Source organism: Falco cherrug, chromosome 3, assembly GCF_023634085.1.
Source record: "Falco cherrug isolate bFalChe1 chromosome 3, bFalChe1.pri, whole genome shotgun sequence".
In the NCBI taxonomy this organism is placed as follows: domain Eukaryota; kingdom Metazoa; phylum Chordata; class Aves; order Falconiformes; family Falconidae; genus Falco; species Falco cherrug.
Window position 1 is genome coordinate 111,839,766 of NC_073699.1, and position 16,867 is coordinate 111,856,632.

The following is a 16,867-nucleotide window of genomic DNA, read 5'->3' on the forward strand; positions in this document are numbered from 1 at the left end:
CTGCCCATCCCTCCTCTTGCAGCTGCCTATTGCCTTGAGTGGCTGCCCTTGCAAATAGCTAACTGTCATCATTAGGTTCTAGGGTGAACAAGCACCTGCACAGTGCAAGGAAGGTGGGTCGCCTGGTTATTCCCTGGGACAATATTGATCTCAGCATCCCAGCTTTGATTTCTCGGGGTGCCTGCGGTCCTCTCGCTGCCCTGCGCTCTGTTCTCAGCTCCTGGCGCTTACATCGTATCAGAGGCTGCTGCCAATCCGGGCGCCACATCCCAGCCTGTCGTGGCTTGTCAGCAGTGACCCAGCAGCAAAATTTGCTGGCAAAACCAGTGAGTAAGGTCAAAATCTTTTCCAGATCCAGCAAACTGTACAAAAATCCCAGTGATAAATCGATGGGGGGCGTCCCACCCATCCTTGCAGCCAGAAAATGAGGCAATAAGCTCCTCCAGCTCAGGGGAAAAAAGAGGTATCTTTAATTAAACAGCAATTTGCTGATCAGCCCAGCATCCCAGGAGCCCTTTACCCCAAACGGGCTGATTCCCATGGAAACACCATGGAACTGAATTTGGGCTTGAGCAGCATGAGGGCATCCTGAAACAGGCTTTTATCACCTCTGTCTTCAGCCAGCTTTCCCTGCTGCTTGGCAGTTAAAAGACCTGGGGAAATGTGGTGCACATATATATTATTTTTTTCTGTTTTCGAATTAATTTATTTCTTTTGATCTCACTGATCAGAGGCTGTTGTTCCTCCCCGCCTCAGTAGTGCTTCCGTGACATTTTCCTGTGGAGCCACGCAACCAGTTTTCAACTGGGAAGGAAAAAAACCACTGAGGCAGCAGCGGAAAAATGCTGGGGACAGCGAAAGGAGGAGGGAAAAACAAAAAAGGGGAACTGGAAAAAATGAGACAGCGGGCGGGGAGGGGACGCGGGATCCCCTGAGCCCGATGCTTGGGAGGTCAGGGCTGCCCCCAGGGATGCTCGCCGGGGTTCGGCACGCTGGGGCGTTATCCCAGCAGGGCTGGCCAGCCTATTTCCCATTCCCAGGCGAGGAAATATTTAACTGCGGCGTCAGCGGGCAGGGCAGGCAGGCGCAGGCATGGAGGGCAGTGGGCAGCGGCTGGCCCCCGCTGCCCCCCCGGGCGAGCGCTTGCAGCTCTTGCTGCGCCGCAGCCGGGAGGCCAAAAACTGTGCCTATTGCCCCTACAGCCGCTTCCCGGTGGGTGCCGCGCTGCTCACCACCGGTGGCGAGATCTTCTCCGGTAAGCCTGGGTCGTGTCATCCCCCCCTTGGGTTTTGGGGCCCTCCCTGCAACTCTTTGGCCATGTATGGGGGTGTAGCAGGGTTGATACGGGGCGCTGGTCCCCCCGCCCAGCTGCCTCTTGGCAGCTGCCATCCCAGAGCGAGCCAAAGATCACAACGGATGGGAAAATACAGGAAATAAATAGAGGAAGCGGGTAATGTGCTGGTGAGAGCCCAGGATTGGGTGGTGCGTGCAGAAAAGGGCTTTTCTTTGCAAACTCCTTAAAAATTAATCGGGGTGGTGTGCATGGAAAAGGGCTTTTCTTTGCAGACTCCTTAAAAAATAATCGGGGTGGTGCACATGGAAAAGGGCTTTTCTTTGCAAACTCCGTAAAAAATTAACCGGGGTGGTGCACATGGAAAAGGGCTTTTCTTTGCAAACTCCTTAAAAATTAATCAGGGTGATGTGCACGGAAAAGGGGTTTTCTTTGCAAATACCTGAAAAATAATCTCCCGGAGGGAAGCTGGCAGGGTTCGGGGTGGCTGAGCGGGTGCTGGGGGCTCCTCTGCAGGGTGCAACGTGGAGAACGCCTGCTACAGCCTGGGGGTGTGCGCCGAGCGCACTGCCATCCAGAAAGCCATCTCCGAGGGGCACACCAGCTTCAAGGCCATGGCCATCACCAGGTAAGGGCGTGCCAAGAGCCGGTGCGGCAAGGGACGGGAAGGGGGGGAGGCAGTGGGGAACCCCCCCGTGCGCCCAAGGGGCAGCTTCTGCTGCAGCAGCAGTGGGAGTGGGAGGCAGGGTTTTGCCTGCTTTTTTGGAGGACCTGGGGGGGGAAATCTGGTGTGGCTCTGTATTTATTGGTGCATGAAGGTCTTCTGTAGGTGTCCCCCCTCCTCTCCGACCACCACACTGAGCTCTGTGCCCTTCTCCTTTGGCAGTGACATGGGGGACCACTTCATCGTGCCCTGTGGCGCCTGCAGACAAGTGATGAGAGAGGTGACAGCTCGCACGGGAGCTCTGCATCCCCTGACCCCAGGCATCATCCCCTGACCCCAGGCATCTCCCCCTAAACCACCTGGAGGTGCAAAGTGGGGTTGCAACCCCCCGTCCCTAGCCCCAGGGCCGGCTCCAGGCACTATCCGCTGGGAAGGGGGTATTCCTCCCTGTCCCACGGGAGTGGGACCCCAGTGGGTATCCATTAACTCGCCCTCCCTGGGGGGTTTGATTCCTCCCCGGAGCTGCCAGGTGCAGAGTTTGACCCCACAGCCATCACCTTGGGTCAGGCAAGCCTGAAAGCCGGGGTTTTCCTGCAAAAGCCAAGCGTCCCGCTCTCGCCTTCCTCCTCCCCACGAGCCCCCGGCACCCACAGTCCGCTTTTCAGATGGTTAATATTTAATGGGTCGCAGGGCTCAGCTCAAAGGCTGGATTCAGCAGGTTCAGGAGCACCGGGGCTCACCCTGGGGGGGGCAAACCCACAGGATCTGAGCCTGAAATAGCACTGGGGGAGGTGATGCGGAAAAGCTGACCCACAGTACATGCAGTAAAGGGGGATGCTCCCTGGGAACCCAGCCAAAAAAAAGGGGATTATTTGAGTCATTTGATGGAGAAGCACAGGTTTTGTAGCAGGCACTTGTCGTTCCCGTTCTCCTCCAGTTTGGCACAGACTGGGACGTCTATCTGACCAAAGCGGATGGCACCTATATCGTCAAGCGGCTGGAAGAGCTGCTGCCGCTCTCCTTCGGCCCCGAGGACCTGAAGAAGGTGTGAGCAGCACGGCCGCCTCCGGCTTTGGCCCTTCAGCAGCAGGGAAGGATGGTTTTCCCCAATTTCCCTGGTGTGTAAGCGGCTTTTTGGGAACAATGCAATGGGAAATGCATTTATAGTGTGAAGTTACCTATTCCTCTCACTCATCTTCTGATTCAGCGCCGATTTGCAGACGCTGGCCCTGCTTCACCCTGGGGAAATGGCAAAATCAAATCATAGAAATTCCCTGTTATTAGAAAAGAAGCGTCCAGATATCGCTGTAGGCGAGGGGCAAGTTCACAGATGGAGAAGGGTTTGATGCACCGCTCACGCTCAGGCTTGTTGTTAAAGAAACCACTCCTGAATAATGCAAAATCATTGCTTGGGAATATGCTGAAATCTTCAGCTCTAAATGAGAAGCAAAAGCAAAAAGGAAAAGCTCCATCAACCCCAGCGGTTATTAATAAGCCAGTTCAGATCAGGTGGTGTGCTGGGACTGGATGGTTATCACGCCGAGCATGTCATTTGTTCATTTCTCTCCGGCTTGTTTTCTTTGCTTTTATTTCATTTGTGGGGATGAAGAGGGCGAGTTTTGAGGGCTTCTGGAGGGTTTTCTGTCTCCAGAGTAATGCTGTTTGCTGATTGTACTATTAATTTAATTATGCACAATGAAAAACGAATACATTGCATTGCCCAGCCGGTGCTGGGCTGTGTTACTGCCTATGCCCAAGTGAAATAAAAGCGGTCCTGCGTTATCCCTGGTGGCTGCCGCACAGGCAGGGAATGGGAAGGGGGTCCCGGGGCTGCCAGGCAGGGCAGGAGGCTGCTGGCTGTACAGGCAGGACACGACCTGGACCCAGAGTGTGGCCAGGGCAGTGCTGCCTGTGCAGCCAGCGCCTTCCTACCCGGCTGTGCCCCACTGCATCCCACGCTGTGCCCTGCATTGCACCTGGCTGTGCCCTGCTCCCTGCCCTGCTGTGCCCTGCTCCCTGCCCTGCTGTGTCCCACACTGTGCCCTGCTCCCTGCCCCGCTGCGTCCCACGCTGTGCCCTGTATTGCACCCAGCTGTGCCCTGCTCCCTGCCCTGCTGCATCCCACGCTGTGCCCCAGCTGTGCCCAGGGCAGCGCTGTGTTCCGTGCCCTGCTGTGCGCTGGGCTGTGTCCCGCTGTGCGCTGGTTTGTGCCCTGCTGTGCCCCAGGCAGTGCCCTGGCAGTGGCCCAGCCGTGCTGCTGGGCACTGACCGGCCTGTGCCCTGCTCCATGTCCAGCCATGCACAAGGCGCACCGAGCCGTGTCCTGCTCCGTGCCCTGCAATGCACCGGGCCGTACCGGGGCTGTGCCTTCCATTGCACCAGGCTGTACCGGGGCCATGCCCTGCCGTGCCCTGGGCTGTGCCCTGCACTGCACCGGGCGGTACCCGGGCTGTACCCGGGCCGTACCGGGCCTGTGCCCTGCTGTGCCCTGCATTGCACCAGGCTGTACCGGGCCGTACCGGGCCCGTGCCCTGCTGTGCCCTGCATTGCACCGGGCTGTAGTGGGCATTACCGGGCCCGTGCCCTACTGTGCCCTGCATTGCACCGGGCTGTAGTGGGCCGTACCGGGCCCGTGCCCTGCTGTGCCCTGCATTGCACCGGGCTGTAGTGGGCCGTACCGGGCCCGTGCCTGGCTGTGCCCTGGGCCACATCGGGGCCATGCTCCCCATTGCACCCTGCCGTACCGGGCCGTACCCGGCCGTGCCCCGCGCTGCCCCGCCCCTCCGCCCCGCCCCCTGCCCCGCCCCCTGCCCGGCCGTGCGGCAGCGTGCGGCGCGTGGGGCCGTGACGTCCAGCCGCACGCGGGTGACGCCCCGCCGTGGCCCCGCCCCCGAGCGCCGCTCAGCTGAGGCGGGCGCCATGGCGGTGCGGCTGCTGCTGGCCCGGGCCCTGCGCCTGCTGACGCGCTGCCGCCCGCCCCGCGGGCCCCGGCCCGAGCCCCCGCCCCAGCCCCCGCCCCAGCTCCGGCCCCGGCTCGCCCCGCCGTGGCGGCCCTGGCTGGCCTGGCTGCCGGCCGCCCGCCGCCTCCTGCGCGGCCCGTGCGGCGGGCTGGCGGCGGTGGCGCGGCGGGGCCGCGGCGGGGCCTGCCTGGCGCTGGCCGTGGCGCTGGGGCTGGCCGAGCCGCGCCTGGAGGAGCAGCGACGGGCCGAGGCGGCGTGCCGCCACATCCAGGTGCGGCGTCCCCAGCCCGGGCCGAGCACTGGGCAGCCCCCTCGGCTCCCTCCGTGACGGGAGGGCTGCTGTGGGGAGCCCCTCGGCACCCTCCATAGAGGGGGGGTCTTGCTGTGGGGAGTCCTCAGACCCCCTCTGCGGGGGGGTTGTCCTTGCTGTGGGGAGCCCTCAGACACCCTCTTTGGGGGGGGTCCTTGCTGTGGGGAGCCCTTTGGGCACTCTCCATAAAGTGGGATGTCCCTGTGAGGAGCCCCTCGGTACCCTCCATGAGGGGGCCTTGATGTGGGGAGCCCCTTGGCACCCTCCATAAAGCAGGGGGGGTCCCTGTGGGAAGCCCTCAGACACTCTCCATAAAGGGGAGGCAGGTCGTTGCTGTGGGGAACCCCTCAGACACCCCTCATGAAGGGGGGGCCTTGCTGTGGGGAGCCCCTCGGGCACCCTCCGTGAAGGACACGGGGTCCTTGTGGGGAGCCCACCCAGGCAGCCCCAGTGAAGGACACAGGGGGGGCCCTTGCTGTGGGGAGCCCCTCAGGTACACCTTCCCAGCTCCCCCCAAGGAAGGTGGGGCACCGCTATGAGCAGCCCTCAGACACATCCCCAAACTGGGGGCTGCTGTGGGCAGCCCCACAGGCACCTCCTCCTCCTCCCCCAAAACAGGGGAAGCCTCTGGTCAGCAGCCCCTTGGCACCCTAAAACAGGTATCAGGGAGGGTGCTCACTGTGGGGAGCCCCTCACACCCTGTTCCCCCACTAAAGGAGGAGGTCAGGGCCCTGGTGATGGGCGTCCTGTGTCCCAGGAGCCTGGTGTCGAACCCCCAAGTCCGTCACCTCTCCAGGGCAGACTGGGCCAGGTCATGCTGGCAGGGCACCGGTACGGATGGTGCTGAACGTAGTATTTCATGGGTAAAAATAGACATTTGGTGTTCAGAGCCAGCTGTCACCTGCCGCACTAACCAGCAGACAAACACATTCCTGCAGAGGTTTTGCCTTTCCCTGAAGCTTTGTGGGGAACTTTGCCTCCCCTGCCCTTGCTGGGTAGTTAAATTTGCTTTATAAATTTGCTCATCCCCCTTCCACTGTCCCCGAATCTGTGTCCCTTTGCCCCAGGGCACATCCCTAGGCTGGCCGCTGGCAGGTCAGGGTTGTGGCTCGCTGGGGAGTGTGCTGGTTTCTGTCTGTCCAGGTGACAGCTGTGGCACCACCAGACCTGTGGGATCGTGAACACTGGAGTTAAACTCCAGCACAACCCTCCTGTGCTTTGTTTTCTCACATCTCTTTCGATTTCCTCCTCCAGCTTTCTCCTGTGGCCGAGTCACTCTTCCTCAAAATAACTGACCCTTGTACTCAGCCGCCACAAAAGCTCAGGGCATTGTTTTTCCATCTTTTGCTCTTAATTGGATTTTCTTTTAAATGCTGTTTGCCTGATTTATTTATTGAGGGGGAGAAAAGTGTACTAGTGCATCTCTTTTTAGAAGTATTTAATTAGACTTGTCTTTACAAAACATGTTTATGTTCTAGATTAGCAAATGACTCTCGCTCCCCATTCCTCCTCTTCCTGTGCATCTACAGCACCCTTGGAAAGGGCACCTTTGGTAAAGGCCGTTTTAGGGGTAAATCGTTTCAGATAAAAATATATGGGCTGCATATTAGTTTCCCTGTGATTACAGTGATTTGAGCCTAATGGTTAGAGCCTGATTGTGCGTTTTGGGTTGGACCAGCCCAACAGGACGGTAATACTGCTTAAACAGGAAGGGAGTTCTCCTTCGTTGGGAAGTCTTGAATAACCGAGCGGGTTTTTTTATCATTGTGGTTTTGTATTCCTTTCAGACCGTGTTTGTTGGAAAGAACAAGCCGCAGAAAAATCCCCTGAGCTCCTTCCGCTGGCAGGGCTTCAAGCTGGAAGAATATCTCATCGGCCAACCCATCGGGAAGGGCTGCAGCGCTGCGGTGTACGAAGCAGCTATCCCTTTCTCGTGTGATCGTCAGGGCCGTGCGGAGAGCAGCCGTCTTGCCGGGCCGGGGCTGGCTGTGCAGTGCCATCGTGGCTCACCTTCGCAGGCGGCTGGAGAGGAGCCTGTAGAGAAATGCCAGCCAAAAGGGGCTTTTCCATTAGCTATCAAAATGATGTGGAATATTTCGGTAAGCAGTCGGTTCTTAATCTCCTTGTCTGTCACGGGGGAAGTCTGGCTGAAATGTTTAATGTGTAAGTGTTGAAAGAGCAAGTTAGGTAGCACACGATGAGCATTTCAAAACAAAGCTGTTGATATGTGACATTGGAGACATCAGTTGTGAGCGAATGGTCCCAGAGCAAGGTAATTAGCATTCATCATTCCTCTGGAAGTGGCGCTGGGAGCTGCTGCTGGTGTTGTTGGTTATGGAAGTGACGTGTTTTGGAAGAAGAGTTTTTCTGAAGCTGTCTGTAATGTTAAGGTGTAAGACCAGCAAAGCCACCACTGCCAGTGCTTTAGGAATCAGTGTCCTGGTCAGTGTCAGGACAGAGAGAGATTTTCTCCTGCAAAGGGTGGCTGGGGTGTGAGTGAATGGTCGCAGGGGGGTGGACAGTAGCCTGTGTCTGGGTCCCCTTGCCCCTTGTGAAGTGAATGGATGAGAGCTGTGCTCACGTTTCCCAGCCTGGGTGACTGTCTGATCCGGCCCTTCAATGGGGTTGTTCCACACTTAAAAAAAACAACACCTGGCTTTTCCTGTTGAAGAGGTTTTGTGGCACTTGATGTGACAAGTGGGTATTCTAAGGGAGTCTTCCCAAACACCAGCATCTGAAATCCCTTGGGCTCCAGGAATACACCGGCATTTAGCTGTGGGCTTTTCTGGTCAGGTTTTGAAGTTGAACACAAGTGTTAGCGTATAGCTCAGGGTGCTAAGAGTCGAGGGTGTGTTTGAAGAGACAAACAGATTTCTTTCTGCAAGCAAGGCCTTGACACATCCCTTGCCAAATTAAAGTCGTTCATTGCCTGCCCTGATTTTCAAAGTAGAGAAGAGAGTCCCTTCAATCTACTCTCAGTTGATTCAGATACAGCACCCGCGTCAGGATTATCTGCTTTCCGTCTGTATTGAGGCTGAATGCTTTTTCAGCTTAAACCACTGTGGTGTCTAATTGCTGTTGCAGGCTGGTTCATCAAGTGAAGCCATCCTCGATGCGATGGGCCGAGAGCTTGTTCCAGCCACGGGGGTTGCCTTAGCTGGGGAATATGGAGCTGTCCCTGGCCGCAGGTACAGTCATTGTGGAAAACGGTGGCGGTTCTGAAATGTTGACCTGCTGATTTTATCCGTCCTTTCATTTTGCGGCACATCTGTACTGTTAAGCAGGTGGCCAGAGGTTTCTATAATAGTTCCTGAAAGTAGATAAACCCGAAGCCTTGGCATTATTAATGGCTTGGGGGGGCACGTCAATGTGTTCTGTCTGAACGACAGTGCCTGCAGAAGTGCTGCATGCCTCAAACACCGTGTGGGGATGGGTTGCTGGCTGCTGCGGGGCGTTTTCTCCAGGGTGCGTTTCTCCAGCACGGTTAGGAAACCACACAGCAACAGCGCTGTTCGAACAGTGATTTAGCACAGCCTCGTTGAGTCTGAGGAGCAGATTGTGGCACGGCGGGTTGGCCTGCGGGGAATTTCTGCAGCTGAACTGTACCAGCTCGGCTGGTGTAGTAGTCCAGAAGCATGTCAGAAAAGTAAGCGCCAAAAAATGGGGAACTGGTTGGGGTCCTGCCAGCGGTCTGATGGGCAACGGTGGCCAGGCACTTGTCTGCCCTGTGCCTTAGTTTCCCCATGTGTAAAAAGCATCAATATCTGTAGAGTTAAAGGCTGTGAGGAGCTGCTTCTGATTAAACATCATTTAAATATGTGCATCGTGGTGCTTTTTAATTACAGAAATATACACCCACAATTGGTAACAATGTGACTGTATTAAATATCAGACAATTTGTAACACGATTTGACTGTACTGTTTTAGAATGGGTTTGGCTGTAAAATGGTTGCTGCTGGGCAGGGAGGTTGAAACTATTCTCCTGTGAGGAAACGGGTGAGAAAGAAAATGGAAAATGACTCAGTTTCTACTCTTTCACCTCAGTGAGAAGTGAGCAAACAGCATGAAGGTGGGAAATTGCATGGAAACTTTTTAAGTTCTCTCGAGTGCACTATCATTGTTCAAAAATGCATCTTTTTGTTCGATTTGAAACAATGGAGTCTGCAGTCCAGATTGTCTGATTTAAATTTCAAATACATCTCAGCTGCCAATACAAATGAATAATGAATGCTGTGCGGTACGTCGCTAGCTGGGAATGAGACTGAGCAGCCAAAGGGGTATTTGACATTCAGGGGATGAGAGGGGAGAGCGAGCTGTTTGGCAGATAGATAGGTAACCTGCCTTTCATTGTAGCGAGTGCTTCCTGCCCGTGCCCCAAAACAGAGGGTCTCAATTGATAAGCCTCGTGTGAAGCTGACCTTTATTTTCCGTCTAAGAAAGTAATAGTGTTTGGAGTTCGTTTCCTCTAAAGCTGCTGTTCCAGTTCTTTTTGAACTCAGAAGCAGCCTGTGACTAGCTCTGCCTTTGTTAGCGGCATGGGAAGGGCTAGCAGGGTTTGAATAAAATGAAAGGCTGCATGTTATGTGTAAGGGGTTCCGGCAAAGCTTCGTTCGCAGCGCAGGTAAAGCACCAGTATTCCCTGTTCAGCCATCATATATAGGGAAATCCAGTTACCACAGGGTCCTCCTGACAGCTGGGGTGCAGTCTTGGTCTGCATGCCCTCCCCGCTGGTGCATCAGCAGACGGTGCTGCCCTGATGGTGACAGTTTTGTTTGCTGTGGGAAGTGCCGGGGTAGATTCTGAACTGTGGAGAAAGTGCTGGGAGCCACCCGCTGCTGCAGCGGATCTGCTCGGGCTGTGGGCACTTCGCATCAGCGTGGGAACCACTGGGCTGAGGCGCTGCCTGGGACGTTGGCCGTGAGGGCAGGGAGGTTGCTGTCCGTGTGGCTTCTGGCTGAAGGGTTTCCAGGAGGTGAATGTTTGAATATTTGCTTAATGTGCAGTCCTGTAATCTGTACTGAGCAGCCTTAATGCTCTCCCTGATAAGGCTTTCACTGCAGAATAAACATGTTTGCACGCTGCTCTGGAACCTGTTGGGGGGGAGGACAGGCTGCATTAAGGAAAAGTTGTTCCAGAAAGAGCAGAGATGTGTCTGTGATACATGAGATCTGACCAGGAGACCGATGTAATCTGTATTTATACTTTTGCACAGAAAACCCATCCCTGGGAGGAAGAAGTTGCAACCTCATCCGAATATAATCCAGGTGATCCGAGCGTTCACATCCTCTGTCCCTTTGCTGCCCGGAGCCTTCGCAGACTATCCTGACGTTCTTCCATTAAGCCTGAATCCCAGAGGGATCGGTCATAGCCGCACGCTCTTCTTGGTGATGAAGAAGTAGGTAGAGAGAAGCTTGTTAACGTGACTTGGGCTTTTCATGAGACAGCCCGGCGGGGCTGCGTATTTGGCTGTGACACGGGTCCTTGCAAAGATCTGGCTCGGGCTGCTGCCAAAAAGCAGAGTACACTCTTGGAAATGTCTCCTAAGACTTGTTCCAAGTCCTTGAGATTTTAACTCATTTGACAATGAAGACAAGCCATTCTTTTTAACCATGGCCCCAAATTAAAGTAAGAAGTGAGGAGCTTGTGCCCATTATTGTCTGCCCTTCTAAGTCTGAACTTCACCCCTAGTCTGAACACGCCGCTATAGACAGAGTAGAATCAGTAATGAGATTTATTAGCACTTGGCATCTCTGGCTTTCTCAGTCAGGTTTTGGTTTTGAATGGGTGTTGCGGTGGTGTCGACATAAAAGCACCTTCTGTTTCCCTCTCTTTTGTTCTGCCTTCGTCTGGAGAAGCGCCCTGTCCTCTCTGTATTTCATGAATATGTGCTTTCTCCTGATGGGCACGTCTCCTCATTTTGTGCATACGATCTGTACTAGGAATCTGCCTCCTCTTGTGGGCAAAATATAACACCAGTACATAAAACCAGCAGGAATGACCACAGTCTACCTGGAGCCCCTCGCCCCGCTGTTTAAGAGGCTTCTTTTATTTGTCGTTGTTGAACTTGGGCGAGAGTGCCAAAAATTCAGTGGTGGGTGGTGTTGCAAAAGAGAGGATTTGAGAACAGCGGGCGGGGGAGTGGGGTCAGGGTGAGGCTGGGAGCTGGGAAGGCATCGCAGAGGTCAGGAAGAGTGTGTCACCAGCCAGCCAGCGCTGAGGTTGAGCTGCCAGCGATAAGCTTCTGAGGTGCTAATTCAGAGGTGTTCCTTGTTCTAACTAGTTACCCGTGCACGCTGCGCCAGTACCTGAGGGAGAGCAGTCCAGATGTTTGTCTCTCCACGATGATGATTTTACAGCTCTTGGAAGGTGTGGACCATCTTGTGCGACACGGAATAGCACACCGAGACCTGAAGTCTGACAACATCCTGGTTGAATTTGATTCCGGTACGTAGATTGCTGAGTATAAATGCCAATTGAGTCCTGCACCAAAGCGATGCAGTTGCGTTGCTGTGCGGGGAAATCCTACCCAGGTGTGTGTTTGGGGGAAAACCAAGCGCCAAACCCTTTGAAGAATCTTGGGTTTAGTTTTTAGCTTACTGCTTGCTGTCACTGCAGTGCTGGGAAGTCATTTATCCTGTCTGTGCCTCAGGTTTTGGATCATTAAAAGGGACTTGAAAGGAGCTGTAATCAGGTGGCGAGAGGCAGCGTATTGCTGAGGGGACACGTTACCCAAGCCCAGTGAACATTGGCTGGAGCAGATGGGTGTATAATAATGGCGCATTTGTGATGCTGGAGGTGCCTTTGCTTCAGGCTCTCAGCTCTGGCACCTCTCACTAGCCCAACAGCACAGCGCGGTTCTTAAAATCCCTCCTTACAGTCAGGGTAATAGTGGTGCACCCTGGGATGATGAAACATTGGTTGGAAGGCAAGGGAACTGACAGCGTTAAAGCCAAAAGCAGCATTTTCATCAGTACTTGTTCTGTCAGCCTCTGAGCTCAATTTTCATTATCTCAGCTCTTTTTTGGTGTGATTGAGATGTAAATGGGCAGGAACCAACAGCAGGCAGCCAGATCTGTGTGATTAGGAGGTGAGTAGATTGAGCAGTACGAGGGAGTGAGAGAGAGAGGCTACTGGAATCAAAGCCTCCCTTCCCTGGGACAGGCCTGACAGGCAGACAGGACGGAGGATTCCCTGTCCTCTCTCCACCTGGCTGAATGCAGTGACTTAAGGGCTTGGGGGGAACGATGATGAGCTCCTGCCTGGCGCAGCAGGCGTGTCTCCTCTGTGACCACCCCACCTGCCCGGGTGCCCTCGCCTAACACGTACAAGGCTCTGTGAGCAGAACCAAACAATAAAGAGGACGATGGTTCGTGTAGCTGAGTTAAAGCTGGCCTACCCTGCCTCAGATCTGCTTTTTTAAACTAAAATAGGTGGGTCAGAAGACTCTCTCTCTGTTCATATGACTGAATGCTAACCTGTGTCATTTGCAGCTGGCTGCCCCTGGCTGGTGATCACGGACTTCGGTTGCTGTTTGGCAGATGAAACCATCGGCTTGAGACTGCCTTTCACCAGCTCTTATGTGGATCGGGGTGGCAACGGCTGTCTTATGGCACCTGAGGTGGGTGTCAAACGGACACCTTGAGCTCTGAAAGGTGAAATGTAGTCAGTCGGTGTTATGAGGCAGAATCGACCTTTCCCGCAAAGTTTACTCTTCAGTCTGTTCTCGGGGCCCCTTTCTGTGTAGCTGTTGAAGAAGTTTACACAGCAGTCCTTGTGTGGTGACAGTAGGCTTTGTGAAATTATTTATAGTTCCTTTTTACTTCTCTGATGATAACCATAATAAAAGCGAGGATGCCCTTAACTGTCTGCTTGACCTGGAGCTCCTTGCCTTGCGTTGCTTAAGTGCTGGTGCAGGTTTGGTTGTTCATCTGCCTGTCTCCTGTCCATCTCCAATCCCACTGTGACATAGGCCTTGGGACTCTGTGAACACCAGTCAGGGGCAAGGACTAAAGCCTAGGCGTGATGACAGAACTCCTCCTGGTGTCCCGCTGGGTTGAGCACTGCCAAAGGCTTTAGAGCATGCCATAGGCAGTATTTACACCAGAGATTTAGATGAAACCTAGCTTTGGTTTCAGTCTCTCTCAGTTTATTGGAGTGGAAATGCTGACTCGACCCTTGAGAATTAGTTTTAGCACAGAGCCCACCCTAGAGCTGTTTATTTGAACATCCCCATCTCTGTGACAGGTGATCACAGCGTCACCGGGTCCAGGCACGGTCATCAACTACAGTAAAGCCGATGCTTGGGCTGTTGGAGCAATCGCCTATGAAATCCTTGGCTTGCCCAATCCTTTCTACGGCCACGGGGAATCGGCTCTGGAGAGCAGAAGTTACCGTGAAGACCAGCTGCCAAGCCTGCCCAATCATGTGCCCCTTGAGGTGAAGCAAGTGATAAAGATGCTACTTCGGAGGGATCCCAACAAGGTAAGAAACCCAGTGTCTTGAAGAAGTCGCCTGGCTGGTCTTGGGGAGGGAGTACTTGTAGATCCTTTTGCCTGGAGGGCCATGGCTGCAGGACTGCAATCCAGATAGTCACTGCAGTGTAGGTAACAATCAAAGAGCCACGCAGAGTCTTTGCTGAAGTATAGTGTGGCCCCTCATGTGTGGTGTGGAGTAGTTTCAGGGATTTCAGCAGATGTTTCTGTTGCGGAACTGAACCTTGAACTGGAAGGTTCCATGCAGCTGCCTGATTTCAATAGTCACAAAGAGCTTTTGAATCGTGGTGCCTTGGAGGAGGCCCAGGGGGCTTTGGCAGCGTAGGTGCTGCAGGCAAGTGATGGGATGTGAGTGCAGCAGGATCTGCTTATCTTCCCCCTCCTTCCTTTTGCAGAGATTGTCTGCTCGAGTTGCTGCTAACGTGCTTCACCTGAGCCTCTGGGGTGGCAGTGTCCTAGCATCCACGACCCTGAAGGCCGACCAGATGATCACCTGGCTTCTCTGCCAGTCTGCGGCCGCTCTGCTCACAGAAGGACTGGTGGACAATAGGCGGGTAGAAACCAAAATGAAGATGTGCTTTTTGGCAAACCTTGAGTATGAAGACCTCTGGGCAGCAATATTCCTGTTGCTGGCCTGGAGAAGCCGCTCTGGGTGAAGAGTCCCATCTGAGACTCGGCCACGCTACAGATAAATGGCACTTTCTAAAGGCACGTGGGAGTCTGTCTTTTCTGTCTGCCTGGAGTCCTGTAGTGCTTTAGGGAACAAAAGTGCAGGCCTGCGTTTAAGAGGTCGAGTTTATCTCTAGCAAGCATTAGTACACGCTGCTTTTCTCTCCCTGCTAGAGGAACTGCCCTTGCTTCTCAGTCTCTCAGTGTGAGGGCGTGCGGACTGTGCAGGTGTCCTGAGGTACGTGGTTGGTTTTGCTTGCATTCGGGAGCTCTTAAGTGATTCTCAATCGTGTGTTGACCAAAGCGATTTCCCTTTCGGAAGAGGGGGCGTGTGGGAGGAGGCACTGTCGGGCTGCTCGTTAAACGGAAGCATCATGGGTTTCAGCACTACACTGAGAAAGCCGAGCTGACAAAGGGACGCACGATCTTTCTTTTCTTAGGAAGACCAGCGGTGGTCTTGAGATGGTAATCCTCTGCAGCCACAGGGTCTTGCTATAAAATTACAGCCTAAAAGCCTCCTCAGCGAGGTGCTGCCTGGTGACGTCAGCGTCAGGAGCCGTTTGCTTCTTACGGCAACGCACCATTCAATACCTCACCAGTTGCATGCGAAATAGCAGAAATACATTGAACTCAGAACCCACTTACATGGGTTTCCTGATTGTGGTCGTGTGGTGACTGCTGCCGCGGGGTCCAAGGCTGAGTCAAACCAGTTAGGGATAATAGTGCAAATGAAAGGGCGCTGAGCAGCAGTGCCTGCTTAAAGAGTTTAGTGTGATGCTCTGCTCTCTTAACGACCTTTTATTTTTCTCTGTTGAAGTAATACCCTTTGGTTGGGCAGGGCAGGAGACAGATGTTTGAACAACAGCAGTGGTGTTTATGAAAACAACATTTGAATGCATAGCCCTGTTTATGAAAACAACATTCGATTTGTAGTTGTGTTTATGAAAACAACATTTGATTTCAGTCGTGTTTATGAAAACAACATTCGATTTCATGTCTATTGCAGTATTCAGAGGAAATGGGGAGAATGTTATGTATGCTTGTTGCACAATAAATTGAAGATGAAGCTCTGCTGCTGAGTGGGTCTCTAAATGTAGTTCATCTCCGTTCGGTGGAGGTGGGCTTTAGGCTGGTGGAGGCCTCGGGCCCAACATGGCCCTGGTTCAGCGGTGTCTTAAAAGATCGTTCAGCTCTTTCCAATGCTGCCTGTGGAACGTGTCATTTTATTCCACCAAACGGAGTTTCCCGAAGAGGAACGGACCTTGCCTTGTGAACCTGCCTGTTTGGTACTCTTCTGAATGGTAAAACACTGCCTGCTCCTGTAGTTTGTGGGTCGATGACAGTGTGTGTCGAACAGCTGATATCCCTAACCCTCATGCAGTAACATGCTATCAGGATCTTGCATGCTGAAACAGCACCTAGTTCAGCAGTGGTGCAAAGCCACCTGCTGGGGACTGGCCCTGCTCATTTTGCCTTGGGCACAGCACGCTGCTGGGGCTGTAAAGAAGGCTCAGCAAAGAGCACAGAGCCTGGGAAATCGTGGGAAGTGAGCTCTTTGGGGAAAAAGCTGCAGCAAAAGAACATTTTTTAATATTGGTCTGACCCCAGCCAAAGCTGCTACTGCTTTTTCTCAGGTGCTGAGTTCTCGCAGCACACTCTTAGCTGGGATGGCTGCCTCGGGTTTGTGAGCTCGGTGCCTGTGTCTAGCAGCGAGGCCTGTTCCCCGGGCACTGCCTCTGGAGCTCTTTGAAGAGTAAATACTGTCGCTTTTCTGGCAGGTCTCCGCTCTGTCCTCTCTTTCTGGCGGTCTGCAGCGTGGGGAGCTCAGCAAGGCGCAGCTCTGCCTTGTTGACATGCAGTGTCTTCCCTTGTCCCTGCAGTACGGGGCACGGAACACGTGTTCCATAAGCAGCTGGAGGGAGCAGGCTCGCTGCTGTGCACCTGCTCTGGCGCGTTCCCTTGCCTCTGCCTTTCCCTGTCTCTCCGGGGTCCCATTGCTGCAGAGTAGGGAGCAGCATGCGGAGCTGGAGCCGTCTGATTTCAAGTGTGTCAGTACTAGGCCAACCAGGGATCAGATGGATCGAATGGTGCTGGTTACCTCCAGGCATTAAGGAAACTTGCTCCCCCTGGAAATCATTTCATCTCTGTCCTCAAAAATGGCCTAAAACACTTGTCCTGCAGCACTGCCGCCGGTTCTTAAATCCCCGTTAGTTTCTCCTTTGCGTTTTGTCTGTCGACAGTTCTGTTGAGGTTAAACTTATTTTTGTTTTCTTTCCCTGCCTGCCTTTCATTAGTGAGACATTTTTATGATTTTTCAGCATTTGTGGCGCTTTTGTAAAGCGTGGTTTAACGGTATATGCTGTTAATGCAACAAATGCTGCCTCACTTTTCTGCATGTGCCTGGAGGGAGCAAAACTGGACCGTTGCCCAGCACGTCCCAGCATGTCCCTCTTGCCCTGTTGTGCTAATCCCTAGGCAGGC

At 53.9% G+C, this 16,867-nt stretch overlaps 2 protein-coding genes across 2 annotated transcripts; both read left to right on the forward strand.

The window, feature by feature from the left end:
- Positions 1 to 842: 842 nt before the first annotated feature.
- CDA (cytidine deaminase) lies at positions 843 to 3,737 on the forward strand. Its single transcript, XM_005443985.4, is given in 5 exon segments — positions 843 to 1,082; positions 1,085 to 1,255; positions 1,808 to 1,919; positions 2,178 to 2,235; positions 2,893 to 3,737. Coding segments are annotated over 5 exon segments (597 nt in total). The 5' UTR covers positions 843 to 940; the 3' UTR covers positions 3,007 to 3,737.
- Positions 3,738 to 4,843: 1,106 nt separating this feature from the next.
- PINK1 (PTEN induced kinase 1) lies at positions 4,844 to 15,457 on the forward strand. The gene is made up of 8 exons (XM_014283910.3): positions 4,844 to 5,186; positions 7,013 to 7,324; positions 8,310 to 8,413; positions 10,438 to 10,620; positions 11,506 to 11,669; positions 12,716 to 12,843; positions 13,470 to 13,706; positions 14,113 to 15,457. The coding sequence occupies exons 1-8, from the start codon at positions 4,875 to 4,877 to the stop codon at positions 14,371 to 14,373; spliced, it is 1,701 nt and encodes a 566-aa protein (XP_014139385.2). The 5' UTR covers positions 4,844 to 4,874; the 3' UTR covers positions 14,374 to 15,457.
- Positions 15,458 to 16,867: the final 1,410 nt, after the last annotated feature.

What these genes read in the sequence shown, in the direction of transcription:
- PINK1 (XM_014283910.3), top strand. Translation starts at nt 4,875, where the DNA reads ATGGCGGTGCGGCTGCTGCTGGCCCGGGCCCTGCGCCTGCTGACGCGC. An exon ending in GCTGTCTTATGGCACCTGAG is followed by an intron (nt 12,844 to 13,469) that starts GTGGGTGTCAAA and finishes TCTCTGTGACAG; the next exon opens with GTGATCACAGCGTCACCGGG. An exon ending in TTCGGAGGGATCCCAACAAG is followed by an intron (nt 13,707 to 14,112) that starts GTAAGAAACCCA and finishes TTCCTTTTGCAG; the next exon opens with AGATTGTCTGCTCGAGTTGC.